The sequence below is a fragment of the Epinephelus fuscoguttatus genome, linkage group LG11, assembly GCF_011397635.1.
Source record: "Epinephelus fuscoguttatus linkage group LG11, E.fuscoguttatus.final_Chr_v1".
In the NCBI taxonomy this organism is placed as follows: domain Eukaryota; kingdom Metazoa; phylum Chordata; class Actinopteri; order Perciformes; family Serranidae; genus Epinephelus; species Epinephelus fuscoguttatus.
Window position 1 is genome coordinate 30267952 of NC_064762.1, and position 18158 is coordinate 30286109.

Sequence of the window (18158 nt, forward strand, 5' to 3'; positions counted from 1 at the left end):
CTGAGGTGACGACGGGAGAAGAAGTTTTGGTGAAACTAAACGAAAAATCAGTGTTTGTTGACAGCAACGCCGGAGAAAATCGGTGGTTTTTGGCATAATCTGGACTGTGACTGGAGCAGAATGGCAAGTAGTAGTGGTGGTGGGTCTGATGAGGAGGATATGAAGATATGGAAAACAGTTCAGAGTCAGAGGAAGACAGGTGGAAAGGAGAGCAGTAGTATGAAAATGACATCTAGTAAACGCTCTCTTACTGATGATGAGGAAAGAAATGATATGCAGAAAAACACATGACAGAGGAGTTTAAAGTAATTATGAAATTCAAGACAGGACAAGAGATATCATCGGTGAGTCCGATCACGCTGACGAATTGTTTGAGGAAAGCACTTGGAGATATTGAAGTAGTGAAAGTCTTAAGAGATGGCAGCCTGTTTTTGAAATGCAAGAATGCAGGACAAAGGGATAAGGCGCTCAAGCTACAAAGGGTATGTGAAAAAGAAGTTGCTGAGAGGAAAGTAGTTGGAAGGGAGATCGGCGCCAAAGGAGTGATTTCAGGAATACCCTTGGGAGAAAACCTAGAGGAGTTAAAAAAAATGATTAAGGGAGGATCAGTTGAAGAAATTAAGCGCCTGCAGGCATTCAGAGATGGGGTGAAAGTTGACAGCATGTCAGTGATGCTAGAATTTAAAGATCAATTTCTACCGGATAAGGTCATGATAGGATATATGAGTTTTAATGTAAGAGCATATGTTCAGCCTCCTATCAGGTGTTACAAGTGCCAAAGATATGGCCACGTCACCACAGTGTGTAGGGGAAAACAGAGGTGTGGGAGATGTGGAGGGGAGCATCTTTATGGGAAATGTGGAAACAACAACCAAGTTAAATGTTGTAACTGTGGAGGAAATCATACAGTGGCTTATGGAGGATGTACAGTGAGGAAACAGGCTGTTGAAATTCAACAAGTCAGGGCAGAGCAGAGAGTGACATACGCAGAAGCAATAAAGATTGTGAGTAAAGAAAAAAGGGTGGAAGAGATGGAGGAAGCAAAGCAGTCAAGTGTGTTAAACCAGCAGACGGGACTGTCAACAGAAAAACTAGTACTTTTTCTTGCATATGTCATAAACTGCTCAGATCAAGCAAAAACTAAAACAGAAAAAATCAAAATAATTGTGAAGGCAGCAGCAAAATTTCTGAATATGAAGGAGTTATCCTGGGAAAAAATACAAGCAGACCTTAGTCAGGGAGAAGGGACATCAGCAAGCAGCAGCCCCTACATATCATAGTGTACATACTCCAATGGAATGCTAGGAGTCTCATTGCAAATGGACAAGAGTTTAAGAAATATATAAGCAAGTTAAAGGAAAAACCAGATCTTATTTGTGTACAAGAGACATGGCTCAAGCCAAATTTGGATTTTGTTATAAGTGGATACTCTAGCATTCGAAAGGGCAGAACAAATGGAAATGGTGGAGGGTGTGTAATATTTACCAGTCAAGATGTGTAATATAGACAAATAATAACATCACAAGAATTAGAGGTAGTAGTTATAGAGGTCTGGACAAAAGAGGGACGCAAAGGATACTGGTGCAGGCACAAGGGTGAATTTGGCAAGGGGCACAGAGTCAAGTCATCAATAGATCTCACATTGGTTTCACAAACTTTGGCAGGGAAAAGTAATTGGGAAGTATTAAGGAGGAGCACAGTGGGTAGTGACCACTATCCAATATATATAAGTATAGGAATGGAAAGTGTCATTGATCAGAGCAAGAGAGAGGGGAGATGGAAAATTGAGGGAGCAAACTGGGATAAACTCAGAATATTGAGTGAGGGTAAATTGAGAATGATAAATGTAAATACGTCGGTTAATGAACTGAACAATGAAATTTGCAAAAATATAATTGAGGCAGCAAAGGAGTCTATTCCAAGAAGCAGTGGGAATAAAAAGAAAATATTAGTACCATGGTGGACAAATGAATGTACTGAGGCAATAAAAGCTCGAAACAAGTCCTTTAAGGTATTGAAAAAAGCTCTTAGTTTTCAGAATTTAATAAATTATAAGAAACAACAGGCAACAGTGAGGAGAGTTATAAAAAGAACAAAAAGAGAGTATTGGAGAAAGTACTGTGAGTCACTTTGTAGGAGTACACCGTTGGAAAGAGTGTGGGGTATGATCAAAAGAATGTCAGGTAATAGGAAAGAATATGGATATCCAGTAATGAAAAATGACAGGAACTTTATAATAGAAGACAAAGAAAAAGCGGAACTATTAGCACAAACCTTTGCTAAGGTACACAGAAAATTTGAGTAACAAAGAGAAAGAAGGCAGGAAAAAAACAGTAATAGAAAATATTGAAACAATACAGAGTGAAGAAGAATACGGAAATGTAATTAATATGGAGTTTTCAGTGACAGAACTGAATAATGCTTTAAAATAATTTGGAAAAACAACTCCAGGAAAAGATGAAATAAGCTATTGTATGTTAGATAGTGATCAAAGTAAAGAGGTGTTATTGAAATTGTACAATAAGATATGGGAAGAGGGAAACTTACCTATTCAATGGAAAGAATCCATAATTGTTCCTATTTGTAAGCCAGGTAAGGACTCGAGTTTGCCAGAGAGCTACAGGCCAATAGCTCTAACATCTCATATAGGCAAAACTATGGAAAAAATGATTAATGAGAGGTTATTTAGAAACAAGGGGAGAATTAAAATGCTATCAAAGTGGATTCAGAAAAGGAAGGAGCACGGTAGATCCTGCATTATGCTTAGAACATGAGATAAGGAGAGCCCATGTAAATAAAGAAAGTATAGTGGCTGTGTTTTTCGATGTGGAAAAAGCGTACGATATGATGTGGAAGGAGGGGGTGCTTATTAAATTATATCATATGGGAATAAGAGGGAAAATATTTAGATGGATCAAGAATTTTCTAACTAACAGGAAGATATCAGTAAGGGTGGGTAAAAACTTGAGTGAAAACTACACAGCTGAGAATGAAACCCCTCAAGGTAGTATTATTAGTCTGATTTTGTTTTCAATCATGATAAATGACATATTTAGTAATGTATGCAGTTCTATTGGTGTTTCGTTATTTGCAGATGATGGGGCTATGTGGAAAAGGGGGCGAAATATTGCATTTATTGTTGGGAAATTGCAGGAGGCTATTGGAAAGGTAGAAGCTTGGGCGTTGAAGTGGGGCTTTAGATTTTCAGTTAACAAAACAAAAGTGGTTGTCTTCACCAAAAAGAGAATACAAAATCAAATCAATCTTAAGTTATATCAGCAAGATTTAGAAATAGTGGATTGTTTTAAGTATTTAGGGATGTGGTTTGACAAAAGGATTACTTGGAAAACACATATTGAAAAAGTAGTAGGAAAGTGTAAAAAGATATTGAATATTATTAGGTGTTTGAAAGGAAGAGATTGGGGCGCACATAGAGCATCATTGAAAATGGTATATATTGGTTTAATCAGGTCAGTATTAGATTATGGTTGTATAGTATATGAATCTGCATCAAAAACAATGTTAAAAAAACTGGATAGCATACAGTATCAAGCACTAAGAGTGTGTTGTGGTGCAAAGAAAACCACTCCAGTGTCAGCCTTGCAAGTAGAGATGGGTGAAATGCCTCTAGAAATCAGAAGAGAGCAGATATCACTGATATATTGGGCACATTTAAGGGGACATGGAGAAACCATCCAGCTCAGAATATTTTAAAGCCGTGTCAAGAGAAAGAAAGAAGAAAGGTACAAAGCTTTGGATGGACAATTGAAAACCGGGTTAAAGAAAGTAGGATAGCTGATAAAAATATGAGTAAAACAGTTCCACTTTCTATTGTCCCACCTTGGACAGTGGAAGAGGCAATTATCGATTTGAGATTACTAAAGAAAGAAAAAGGGAAAAGTGTGAGTGAAGTGAACAAATATATAAATAAGAAATACAGTCAGTTTATTAAAGTATATACAGATGCATCCAAATCAGGACAAAACAGAGTGGGAATAGCATTTGTAGTTCCAGATTTAAATACTGTATACAATTAAAAGAGTCAATGATGATTTAGCAATATACACAGGAAAGCTACTGGCCATTCATATGGCAATGAACTGGGTACATGAAGTCAGACCAGGTAAAGTGCTGATAGCATCCGATTCCAGTAGTGCATTGGTCAGTATAAAACAGATTCAGTCAGATATAAGACAAGATATAATATTCGAGATAGCACATATATTACAGGGAATAAAGAGAGCAGGAGTAGAGATCAAGTTCATTTGGGTTCCAGCACATATAGGATTTGAGGGGAATGAATTGGCTGATAAGTATGCCAAGAGTGCAACAAGAAAAGAACAAATATCAATGGTTGTAACATACAGTAAAGCCGAGATTAAAAGTATAGTAAAATCAGAGATGAAGAAGAAATGGCAGAAGCAATGGGACAGAGAGAGCAGAGGTCGACATTTTTACAATATACAAAGGGAATGTTGGAGAAATGAGAGAATGTCAAAGGAGCAGCAAAGAAGAAGACATCATATCACGCATGAGATTTGGTCATACGGGGTTAAATAGCACATTATTCATGATACAGAAACATGAAACAGGAAATTGTGAACATTGTGAGTCAGGAGAAACAGTAGAACATATCCTCTTCCAGTGTCCAAAGTACCAAACACAGAGAAACACACTCAAAGCAGCATTTCAAAGAAATAAGATACCGTTTAATGTAGCAGATATATTGAGGAGAAACTCAGGGGATGTTGTATTTGGAGAGATTTTTAGGTTTTTGGAAGCAACAGGGCTTGTTAAAAAAATTTAATACATAGTATATTCTGTTCCACACTCCAGTCCAGAAGGTGGCGGTAATGCACCTGAAAAGTTGTTTGCCAACCGCGATAAAAAGAAAGAAGAAGAAGAAGAAGAAGAAGAAGAAGACTTGAGTTTCTCTGCACTCGTTTCCACTATGATACGGTTTGCACACGGGGGACCTTTATTTTGAAGGACTGTTTATCGAACCGGAAGTGCCTATCCGTTGACCCAGAATTGGTTTCCGTCGGTGAGATGTTGAGAGGAATGTAAATTTGGTGCTGAATTTTCATGTAAATTGGAAAAAATACCACGACTATATATTTTTTAATTATCTTAAATTAAACATTGGAGTCAATAAGAGCTGCTCGGTAAGTGTAAAACACAGACTGAACAAAACAGGGCAACGTTAGCGCACTGTGAGCTAACGTTAGCTAGCTAACGTTTGCTCGGGTGTCAAATGTCCGCGACAACAGCGGCTGTAAACAAGAAAGCTCAACGTCTTACCTGGTGTAACCTGCTCATTGCGTTGTTTCACTGAAATATGAACAGACACCGGGAAAATACTGGCTTTTGTAGCTCAGTGTTAGCTCACTACATTCTTTAAGCCTGCCGTTATATTTAATGGTATTGCAGTTAGCATGTAGCGTGAAGCTAGCTAACGTTATATGTTGTGAGTCTCCGGTTTCTCGCCAAATACCCGGTTTAACGTTACGCTGTGTTTTGCATGTTTTCCTCCTGTGTCAGATGTGACTCTGGCAGCCGTCGACCATGAGTAACAGCCACCCTCTGCGTCCACTGGCCTCCGTGTCGGAGATCGACCACATCCACCTGTTGTCGGAGCAGCTGGGAGCCCTTGTGCTGGGTGAGGAGTACAGCGATGTTACCTTCATTGTGGAGGGGAAGCGCTTCCCGGCGCATCGGGTCATCTTGGCAGCTCGCTGTCACTACTTCAGGTAGGTGTAGATGTCTAAACCCATGGCGCCCATAACTTGTGTTGCTTCTGTCAATCCTTCACGTCCTTTCCCAAGCCCATCCTTGTTAACACATCTTGACAATCTCAAACCTAAACAAACCCGGAGCAATCAATTGATTCATTGTTTAATTTTGACATTAAATTGCTTGTTTAATTCACGTTCAAGCACAAATGTCAGACATTTCCTTGATTCATTTTTTGGTGGTACATTTTCCTCATCTTATGTAACAGTAAACTGGATATTTTAAGACTTTAGCCTAAGGAAATGTATAATTCCCTTATTACACTGTAGATACTACAAACTAAAGTGAACATGCATTCTTACAAGTTGTGATTGTTTGTGTTTGGTCCTGTGGGCTGCATATTTTGACCCACAAAGTGAATCAATCAAATCTAGTGGTGTAACCGACAGCAGTTATAAATAATATTTGTGTTAGAATAGGAGTATAGGAATAGGAATTTTTAAAATTTCCATGGAGAAACTTTGTAGGAAGACTTAAAGGCACTGAAAAACAAACAAACATTTAAGTTTTTTTGCTGCTTCTGGCTTCTTTAGGGCCCTGCTGTATGGGGGGATGAAGGAATCCCAACCCCAGGCGGAGGTATGTTTAGAAGAGACACGGGCCGAGGCCTTTTCTATGCTGCTACACTATCTGTACACCGGCCGGGCCAGTCTCAGCTCTGCCCGGGAAGAGGTGCTGCTTGACTTCCTGGGCCTCGCTCATCGCTACGGCCTCCAGCCCCTGGAGGATTCCACCTCTGAGTTCCTCCGCACCATCCTGCACACCAACAACGTCTGTCTGGTTTTTGATGTGGCCAGTCTGTACTCTCTGAGCACGCTCAGTGCTGCCTGCTGTGCCTATATGGATAGACACGGTCCCGAAGTGCTGAATTCTGACGGCTTTCTCATGCTCTCCAAGGTAGGATTACAGAATGGTGATTGAAGAGTTGTAATCAGTATTGCATCTGGTTCACACTTACAGTAGAGGAGCATTAACATCTCTATAAATGGTGGAATGTGGCTTGAAATCTTAGAATGATCCTGTGTGCCTTTGGGTTTACATAAATCTGAGATACCTCTAGTGTCAGGTGAGTGATTTCTACCATACAGTGCAACAGAGATCGGCCTTAAATGCAGGTGTGTGTGAAATCATAGGCTTTTAGGATGCAGATGTCACTTGATGTAACTTAAGTTAAGCTAACTGAGAAGCTGTTACCACAAAATGTCGTCAACAATCATTTAATTAAAGTACCTGTGTTTGCAGACTGCTCTGCTAACTGTGGTCAGACGGGACTCATTCGCTGCTAGTGAGAAGGAGATCTTCCTGGCCTTGAGTCGTTGGTGCCGGCAGCACGAAGACGGGGCTGACACCCAGGAAGTGATGGCAGCAGTGCGGCTGCCACTCATGACTTTGACGGAGATGCTAAATGTAGTGCGACCGTCCGGCCTGCTAAGCCCAGACGACCTGTTGGATGCCATCAAGACCCGCTCTGAGAGTCGCAACATGGACCTTAACTACCGTGGCATGCTCAGTCAGTGCTCTTACTCCTCCATCTATTTACTGGTGTTATCAGGAATCACTTCCAAAACACCAAATCAAACATTTTATATAGTGTATTTCTGTGTTTTTATATATCACTTGTGTATTCCGTGTATTCATTTGCACATTTTTTCTTCATGGGTTTTAGTCCCTGAGGAGAACATTGCCACCATGAAGTATGGAGCTCAGGTGGTGAAAGGAGAGCTGAAGTCAGCGCTGCTGGATGGAGACACCCAGAACTACGACCTGGACCACGGCTTCTCCAGACATCCCATCGAGGAGGATGGCCGGGCCGGGATCCAGGTCAAACTCGGCCAGTCGTCCATCATTAATCACATCCGCTTGCTCCTCTGGGACAGAGACAGTCGGTAAGACAGGCTTGTTTCACTCTGTGAAAAAATAGCAGAAGGAAGTTACAAAATAGTAAAGCAGGGTTTGAATTTTATCTTTATGCATATGTGGTATACTTCATATTTTTTTAATTGAATATTCGATCACATTATCAAGCTCAATTTACTTTTAAAGTAGCTGACTGATTGCGCTGGTATCTAGTTTTGTTGCCTCCAGCAAACTGACTTGGCAAGGGCTGTGTCTGTTTGTAACAGTGTTTTCTTGAAAAATGTCAGACAGACTGTTGTTCCAAAATAAAGAATCACCAGTGAAAAAACATAATCACTGAACTTACAAAATGATCACTATGAGAACTAGGACTGGGCGGTATACCGGTTTGTACTGAAAACCGGTATTTATTTTCGTTATGATATGAATTTTTCATATACCGCAATACCAGTGAATAGCCCAAACAACGTCCGGAACGTGCGCGGCGGGAAAGTGTTTCAGCGGGGACCCATTTCACCTCTGCACACCACAGGCATGCTTGAGCGGGCGAGAGTGAGAGCATATAGAAAAGTTTAGAGGTGAGAATGACTGCCGGAGAGAGTCCTGAAAGCAAAGCAACTGTACAAGATGACCCAGAAGAACTCATACCAAAAAGAGCAGTGTTTCCCCTATATGCAACTAGCAGCGGCGCACCGCCATTTACAATTCTCCTCTGCTCTCTGTATCGTGCATGGCGGAGTTTGGCCCCGATGCGCACACACACACACACACACACAGGTGAGCACACTAGAGCACGGCTCAGGCCGCATTTTCCTGACCGAAGACGACCCGTCCCGAGTCCGAGACAATTATAACCAAGCACAGCACTAATGGAGCGGAGCGTGTGTTGCGTTCAGACGTTGTCAGGTAAATAACAAATTCTGGCACTTGAATAGGCCATAGCACAACACAGCAGCATGTCAAGTTGGCTGAACCTGAGCAAAATAGCGTGAAACTGATATGATTTTTTCTTAAAACCGTGATATGAAAATTTTGTCATACCGTCCAGCCCTAATGAGAACCCATTTTTTGGACTCCTTCAAGACTCTTTGTGTCCAGGAGTTGTTCTTATGTGCTTGTACAAACCAAACCAACATCAAAGAAGTAGTGGCAACGAAGGGCAACTGTTGCATTGCCTCATGTTGCCTACATCTTGGCCAGAAAGTTGCACCTGAATACAGTACAAAGACTACAGCCAATGGCTAACCAGCACGAATGTTCTGTGCCTGTGTCAGAGGAAATAACTTGACATGGCAGCAGGTGGTTGTAGCCTGTATTTGTCCTTCAAAAAGGGAACTAGAAAGACCAGTCAATTCATCAGTCACGTATTAGTCACATGGAATTGTACAAGGCACAACTCCAGTGAAATGTGAGCCATCAGACCCTTTAACTTGTGCACTGTAATATTATCCTTTTTGCGTCTTCTTACATTGTTGGCTGCTGCTTTGTAATTGTCCGAACTCCGAACACGGGCAGCGCCGCACTGCAGCTGTCTCTGAATGGTGTATAGCCATGATCCACAGCAGGAACAGGACAGCACCTCACATTTCCACCATCACACCAGTCCTTATTCACCGTAAAGCACATGCCTCTTCTCTTCTCTGTCAGATCAACATATAGAAAAAGAGCCTCTTGGTTGAATGGCGCCGTCCAGGATTTAGCCAAGTTTTCAATGAGTCAAAGGGGATTACAGTTCCTAAGATCCCGTCGGAAACTGATGCGGCCACAGAGGTCGTCCAGTTTATGTTCCAATGCCTGTACAATGGTTAGCAGGATGTTAGTTCAGCTGGTGCTTCTTCATCTTAATGTTTACTGATGTTTGCATTTGAAAACCTCGACCTGGCTAGCTCACAGAAGTAGTGGGAGGAGAGTTTACAGACTGGCAGGTTGATTTCCTCTTCCTGTTGACTCGCAGTCACATGCCACCACCGTCCAAAGCCAATCACAATAACACTTGGAAGATAATACAGTTATAAACCTTTTTTGCTAAGAGCTCAATGGCAAAGGAAAAAAAGTACCTTAAATAACAAATTTGTTTCGTTTTTTTTTTTTTTTGTTTACTTTCCTCACTTCTGTTTCACTGTGTGTGCGCTGAGCTGAACTGCAAATCAGAGTGAATTCATTCACCGATTGGCTCAACAGCCTCAGATGCCAATTCAACATGTTGAACATGTTGTCAACAGCAAACTGTCAACAAACACACACAGACACCAGAACAGCTTGACTCTTTTGTTAAACTCATTAATAACAAAGGTAACGTTAGGTAATGTTAGCCATGTGATGCTAACAGTTAGCCCTGTCACTGTGTCTGTCACATGTTGAACATGTTGAATTGGCTGGGGAAAAAAACTGTGTGGGACACAACACAAAAACTAGGGCAACAGACGGTCACAGATGGCACTATACTGACCTACAGCTGACCTTCGGCTTGGTGTGTCAGGACCTAAACATGTACTTATTCCTTTTCGGGTTATTCTGGCACATTTCCGAAGACACATTTATAGTTTTTGCTTCTAATAAACGTCATTAGACGGACTTTATACCATGACAAGTTGAGTTTGTGTAATGATTTCAGTTGTAATTCTTGATTATTTAAGGTCCTACTCCTACTACATCGAGGTATCTATGGATGAGCTGGACTGGGTTCGTGTTGTGGACCATTCAAAGTACCTCTGCCGCTCTTGGCAGGATCTGTACTTCACACCACGAGTTTGCAGGTAAACAAATATAACCATTTGGCTCCCAGGTTCAGTTACACAAACAGTTATTATCTGTTTGCCTGAGCTGTTCTGAAAAAGTTGACTTTGTAGCATGCCTGTTCATGCTGCCTATTTTCAAGAACCACGCGCTCATATTTAAGAAACAGGTTTACTCACAAGTAGTTGAACATCTTTTGGTTTTCTGCCGTCTTGCCAGGCTGGAGATCTTGGTGGCACAACCAGTCTAAAGAAATCACTGTAATTTTTGCAACTTTTTTTTCTTCTGTGCTCTTTGCCATAACTTGCCTTAACCTGGTGTACATAGCAATTACAGTGTGTTCTGAGGTTGTTGCCTGTAGTTGATCTGGATTATGTTCTCAGTGTCTACAAACCACACTGATGCTTGCCTGGCACAGGACAGCATTTTTTCGAACATTTACAGTACAGTATTTTAGTGCTTCCTTAGTTCATACAGCCTTGTTAGACAAATCAAGGTGAAGTTTATGACACTCCAGATTCGAGATAATGTGTTGTGGGCATGCCTTGTTTGAGATAAGAGTGTGTAAACATCCAAACGGATGTTAGAAGATATGACTCACGCTAGCCCTAAAGAATGCAGTAATGGTGCTGCACTGCACCCTTGTACAAACACATTGTAATATATTTATATATATAGTTAGTTTATAAGTTACACCTAGCTAAAAATAATGCTTTTTAATACAACAGATTTGCTAAAAATCCTATGATCATGATGTCATGATGTTGCTCTTTGTGTCTCAGGTACATTCGCATTGTGGGAACACATAACACAGTCAACAAGGTCTTCCATCTTGTGGCTTTTGAATGCATGTTCACCAACCGCTCATTTACCCTAGAGAACGGACTTCTGGGTAAGTTTCAGAAACAAAAGTTGTGTCTTCACCATGTATGTAATCTGAAGTGTTTTTAATAGGCTTACCAAAGTAGTCAGTGTTAGCAGTATTACACGGTATTCGGGCATCCACCGATTACGTTACTTGCCCACTGACCCAGATTTTGTTTTGCTTTTATAAGTGAATACTTATTCAGACAACTAATGCTACAATTATAAACTGAAAGTTTCTGCTCTGTAGAGCAGCTGCTGAGTCAGAATTCACTTATCACATGACAAGAGTAAGGAGAGTCTCCCGGCAAGATGATGGTGGAGGATTTGGTGTCAGTTGATTATAATGTGTGTGATTTATTTTTAACTTGTTCTGGCTAAATGCAGTCAGTCATCCATTTCATGCAACAAAACAGTGCAGATTATAGAAAAACAAGTTTATAACCAAGCACCTAATGTCTATAGTGCCTGGTGAGAATGTGGCAACCATCGCAGCGTGTGCCAGTGTCATCGAGGGTGTGAGCCGTAGCAGAAATGCCTTGCTCAACGGCGACACACGCAACTACGACTGGGACTCCGGCTACACCTGCCATCAACTGGGCTCTGGAGCAATCGTCATTCAGCTGGCTCAGCCCTACTCCATTGGATCCTTGAGGTAGATCATACTAATAACCAAAAGTAATAATAATGATTATCATATTTAGTTTCTATAGATTTTGCAATATTATCATCATTGTGAACTATTTTGGCCATGCTAATGGTGTAGTGAAAACCTGAAAGTCTGAAATAACATTAAGATCTTGTGATTACCATTTTAAAACCTGGTTTTAGGACTGATAGGTTCAAAATACCAAATAGTGTTTATTGTTCCATCACTTCATGTACCTGTTCAGGCTGCTGCTGTGGGACTGTGATGAGCGCTCCTACAGTTATTACATTGAAGTATCCACCAACCAGCAGCAGTGGACAAAGGTGGTCGACCGCACCAGGGTGGCATGTCGGTGAGGCTCCCATTTCCTCCTCTGTCACCTCGCTCACCACACTGCTGCTTTTTCCCGCTGCTTGCACTCCTTGAACACAGGTTTCAGATTTATATGTCAATCTGGGATGTGGACATCTTGAATAACTGACACTATATGTGTTAATAACTGAAGGCTGTGAACAAAATGTTTCAACTGAAGACAATGAAACATTGATAAAGGGCTCCAAAGTTACAGCAGATTTAGCACCACATAGCACATAGCTTAATTGCATTAACGGATTGTCCACAATGTTTTTACATTTTCTTTGATACCTTATATTTTTTTTTACTGCTAAATGATCTCACGAAGCAGTGAACCTTAAAACAACAGGAGCTTGTGCTCTTCTGAAAGTTTGTCGAATTAAAAAAGAACATTGAGCTATGTGTTCCTCGCCAAGGAAAGAGCAGCGTGTTTGAAAATCACCTCCCTTAAAGGGCAGGATTAAAAATACCTGGTCACATTCCAGCTAATGTTGACTTAAGCAGGATTTATGGTTGTGCGGCAGACCCTATGCCATAGCCTTTGCACGTCATCTGTGCCATTGCGAGCATTTATACTTGTTTGGTGGTGTTAGGGATGCACCAAAATGAAAATTTGTGGCCGAAGCCGAAGCTGAATAATATTAAACGCTTGGCCGAATACCGAGTACCAAATGCCGTTTTTTAGTTTTTCATTAGTTTTTGCAGATGAACCACCTCCAGATTAGTGTTGTCACAGTACCAAAATCGTCACGGTACGATACCAGTAAAAATATCACGGTTCTGAGTAGTATCATGATACCACAGCAAAAATGAGGCAGATGTGCCTTTTGTCATTTATAAAAAGATAAATCACTTTTCTATAATACATCACTGATATTTCAATGGAATAAATTACTTATTGACTTATTCATACTTCAAAAACAGCATCAATAAGTGATTAACATGGGGGGATCAAAATAAAATAAATAAATGAAATAAAAATCAACCAGCCACCCTCCGCCCCTGACAAGTCCCTTCATAAGTAAAGAACAGTCCCTAAAGTGCGGTGAGGTTTGTGGGCCGTTACCTGCCACTGAAAGACTAAAAGAGAGAAATGTGAACGGCTCGTTTCTCCTCTGATATGCCACATACTGTGTGCCACCATGGCTCGGCTGTTCAGGTACTTTTGGGCAGTCGTGACAACAAGTGATTCACCTGGAGCTGGACTTCTCCGTCGCCGGTAAGCCGTTACCATGCGCCGCCGTATTTGACAGGAATACGTATTCCTGCCGACATTTTACTCTGTCCGTCACCACGCGCTGTTTGATTGCGTTATCAAAACACGCCGCTATTATTCTGCCTTGCTTTTCTCTTATTCCACCGAATACCGAATGTGTGTGTTTTTGCAATATTCGGCCGAATATATTCAGTTAACGGCGGAGGATTCTGTGAAGTGCTGTAAAGTTTAGTTGATTCAAAACACATCCTAAATACACATTAAACATAACTAAATAGAGACAGTTTCAAACACAAGTACACAAATTGGCTTCACTATAACTCACAGCTTTCACAGACAAAGCACTTGTCTTTATCTGGACACATTTTCCCATAAATACAACATGCTAACATTATTAGCACAAGTCTATGGCATTTTACATTGTATAGATTAGCCTAGCGGCTGGCGATCTTTCCCTCTTCTCATATAAATCCAGGGACAACAGCAACATGTAACAAAGGTAACAGCACACAACCTGGCTCCATTACAACTCACAAGATTCACTGACAGAACAACTGTCTTATACTAAACATGTTTTCCAAGCAAATACAACATGCTAACGTTATTAGTGCCAGCCTATGGCATTTTACATTGTATAGATTAGCTTAGCAACGAGCGGAGATTTCCTCTGTTCATATGAAGCCAGGATAAATCCCGAAGTAAAATCCCTGAAGGATAAATCACACACGAGACTTAAAATGCTATTTTAGTGGAGGCTTTACTGTCTTCACAATTTATTGTTTCTTATCTGTGTAATAAAAGTAAATAAAAGCTTTGTTTCCACTGAGGGAAAAGGTTTCATCTTACAGAAACCGACGGGGTCTGCGTGGCCATGATGTGTAGTTACAGTTATAGGGAGGTGCACCTCACGTGGAGCCTATGCCGTAGATATGGTGTCGATTCAATACATAAGTTTAGATTCCCTATAAGTCTGTATTTTTTGCAGATGTATGGTTAAGTAACTGTTGTTCTTGTAGAAGGTAGGCTAATCTATAAGCCTTAAGGAACAGGAAGTGTCAAACTTAACATCAGAGTCGACAAATTGTTCCCCTGAAGTGTACAATAAAATCAAGGCCCTGTCAGGGATGTATCATCATAACAGACATTCATTTTGTAAAAAAAACAACAACGTGTTTCATATTTTTGTTTTGATGTATTTTTTTTACCTCCCTCTCTTACAGATCATGGCAGACATTGAAGTTTGATAAGCAGGCTGCTTCCTTCATCCGTATTGTTGGGACTCACAACACTGCTAATGAGGTGAAAACACAGTTGGTCATTAGGTTTCTTCCTGTTTCTGTTTTAATATTATAGGAAACAAAATCCTAATTTAACATTTTTCATGGGATCAAGGTTTAAAAGGCTCAGTCAGTGAATTTTATTTGTCTCAGCCAGAAATGACTGGGTACTTGAGCAGATTTAATACAGGGTGCTTGTGGCATCTTTAGATAATTAAAAAGGCATTGAATTAAATATACTCAAAATAATGTCTTAGATGTATTGAATTTTGTCGGCAGAGGTGTTAAATTGTTTTCTTGTCCTTTCGTAGGAGTAAATAAATAATGCTGCATAATGATTACTAATGACATAATGATTATTTGAGTACAGTTTTGAATGTAGGACTTTTACTTGTCACAGAGTATTTTAACAATGTAGTACTGCTACTTTTACCTAAGTGAAAGATCTGAGTACTTCTTCCACCACTGGTAGGTCCCAGTTGGTAAATTCTATGGATCAAAATCCATACTGCTTTCCATTATATCCTGCAACCTGTAGTGAGTTAAGCTGGTATTGAATTTCATTTTAAGCTATATTTAAAAAGTCTTAAATTTAACTGGGAAAACCCTGGGGGAACCCTGTAATATCCAGCTGGATTGACTGTTACCAGGTTGTTACCAGTAGATCAACTTTAAACCACAAGCAGGCTTAAACAGTGTTGTGTGTGTGTTGATGTTTGACTCTGACCTCTCTCCAGGTGTTCCATTGTGTTCACTTCGAGTGTCCGGCCCAGCTGGACACAGAGGTTAATGAAGGCAGCCCTGGCCTGGACTCCTCTGATTCTGGGTCCGCCTCCCCACAGCCGCGACCTCAACGACCGTCACGCACACACAGCCTGCTGCCTTCCCAGCCCTCTTCCTCTTCCTCATCCTCTTCCCAGTCCCACCATTAAGAGCCCCCCTACCTCTTGCCCCCTCACATTGGAAGGTGTCGAGAGGAAGGGAGACCTCAGAATGCCATTTTGCACAGCCTTCATCATCCAAACTGCATTGCTACAACGCTGCTAAAGGCGATCGTCTCATTGTCATAACCCATGGTCCTTCTGTCATAAGTGCAACATTAGAGACTGGTGTATCTGTAGCAGCAGCGTTTAGGGCTCCAGTCTTCCCAGGTCTGAAACAGAAGGTTAGGTTTCACATCCACTGGCTCATACATTTTGTGAAGGTACTTTTTAGCTACTAAGACTCAAGTTTTCCTTCAAAATCATCAAAGTGGAATCTTTACTTCTCCAAAGACAAGGCACACACACACACACACACACACACACACACACACACACTGAAATGTGGTTATACTGTACCACCAAAGAGCAGTAAGACCAGTGCTGGGGGGGGGGTTGCTATTTGAATTTTACGAGTTAATATTTCCAAAAGAGATGGATTTTATCCTGTAACAAGCTATTTTTTTAAGAAGCTGTCTTAAAACGGCACTACTCACTTTTCATACCATCAAGCTAACAGAGTAGCAGTCAAGTATTTTTCAAAGTTTGGAATCAAATTCTTCAAAGGTTTGCCAAAGCTGTGGAGCTATTGCATTCTGTGGCGTTTGTATGCAACTTGCACTTAATCCAATTTGCATATTAAGTAATCACTGTTGAGTATTTGTTGACAGGCTTTCACACCCAAAACCAAAACCTGTGGTCCTTATCTGGTGTGACTTTTTGATAGTTTGAATTCATACCTCAAAAAAAAAACCTTGCTAAAACTTATCTTAGATTGAATAAAGTGTCTTAATTTTAAGCACTTGAATAGCTTAGCACAAATGATCGGGGATATCAATTAGATTGTGAAAATTGGGGCTAAGGGGCTTGGACCAAATTATGTTATGCACTAGGGCTGCAGTGAAGAAAGTTTATATACAGTAGATACATGAGCAGCTGCTACTGGCACTTTATTTTACTCAAGTACACAGAGATAAAGATTGCAGCTTGGGTCTTCTGACTGAAGTACAGTACTGGAGTGCTGGATTTGGTAACGTTCTGTTTGTTTGTGAAATTAATTTAAACACTTCCTCGCTCTTGGATCTGTCAGGTTCAAGCTGTACTTTGTGTGTTTTTGGAGGATTGTTTTTAAATTAAGCTATCAGTGCTATGGTTCCTGTTTTTGTTTGTTTGTTTGTTTGTTTGTTTCATTTGTGTCCTGATGTTGCACTTTTGAGTTGTTTGTCTTGAAAAACTCCTTTTTAGAAAACCTTTTATTTGATGTTAAATAACCTGAAGTACCTAACTACCCTGGGTTACTCACTGATGTTTCTATAAGCCTTCTTTAGTCATCCCCATCTACATTTTAGAACAGCACCCATAGTTGCATAGTTGGAAAACGTCTTCCTTAATAACTAACAAGAGAACTGACATAGGGCTTTGTTCAGGTTACATTGTAATGTAGATTACACACTCCCCACCCACCATCTACCTTTTATGTATGTGTATAGTTTTACTTGAGGTATATATATATATATATTAGTTTTGACTATTGACGTGTGATTGCATTTCACTGCCTCTTATTCAGTACATTGCCTGTCAAAAATGTGATTACAGAAACAACTGACATTGTTTATTAACGCTTATTGCTGTGAGGGGTTACACCCGTCTGCTTGCCTGACTCGCTACTGTTGATCACAGTGGAGGTCTTTGATACAAGCAATACAGTGATCTCTATCTTCTGTTTAGTCTCAAGAGCTTTTGTTACAGACCAACAGTGGTGATTGATCAGTCAACATGTATTCATCATGCTCTAAGCACTGATGCCCTGGCAGCTCTTTAGAAAATGTTGATGTGTAATGCTGCCTCAGGAGCTGTTTTACTGTCATGGAAACATTTAAAAACATCTAATTTTGAAGCTTCAATTGTATCTTTTGGTCTTTTTTCTGTGTCTCAAATAATTGCCTTGTTTGTCCTGGACTGTAAGAACAGCAACCAAGTGTTTTTAACCAGAGCAGTGGGACAAAAACAATGTAGAAGCCAAGAGGTGAAGTAGAGCAAACCCATCTATTTGAGTGGGGAAGTTTACTGATGAGCAGTATCTGGAAATATTCACACTTTAATTATGTTTTATATACCTTTTTGTCTTGTTTAATCGCTGATCATTGGCAGAGTTGTTACACAATGTGGCCTCAGGGGGCCAGAACCTTCCAGGTTTGTGGTAATTTGAGTAATTGCAAATTTGTTAGGTAATACCAGATCCACCACTGAAAGCACAATATACTAAGAAAAAAACAATAGGTGCCTAAAGGCATTACCTGCATTATTACCTAGGGCCCTGGGATAAGATCTAGTTTCAAAGCCTTTATCATTTCACTTTATCTTGTACTTTCATGGCACATATTCATAAATTAATTTCTACTTAAATCTACTGTTATCAATATTTTTACAAT

The 18158-nt window shown here is 40.4% G+C and overlaps 1 protein-coding gene across 1 annotated transcript; it reads left to right on the forward strand.

Annotated features, from left to right (window-relative positions):
• Positions 1–4977: 4977 nt before the first annotated feature.
• Positions 4978–17447, forward strand: btbd9 (BTB (POZ) domain containing 9). The gene is made up of 11 exons (XM_049589773.1): positions 4978–5165; positions 5542–5750; positions 6327–6690; positions 7036–7303; positions 7460–7679; positions 10287–10406; positions 11169–11278; positions 11716–11905; positions 12144–12251; positions 14690–14768; positions 15484–17447. Exons 2-11 carry the CDS (start codon positions 5566–5568, stop codon positions 15676–15678), a joined length of 1839 nt encoding a protein of 612 aa, XP_049445730.1. The 5' UTR covers positions 4978–5165; positions 5542–5565; the 3' UTR covers positions 15679–17447.
• Positions 17448–18158: the final 711 nt, after the last annotated feature.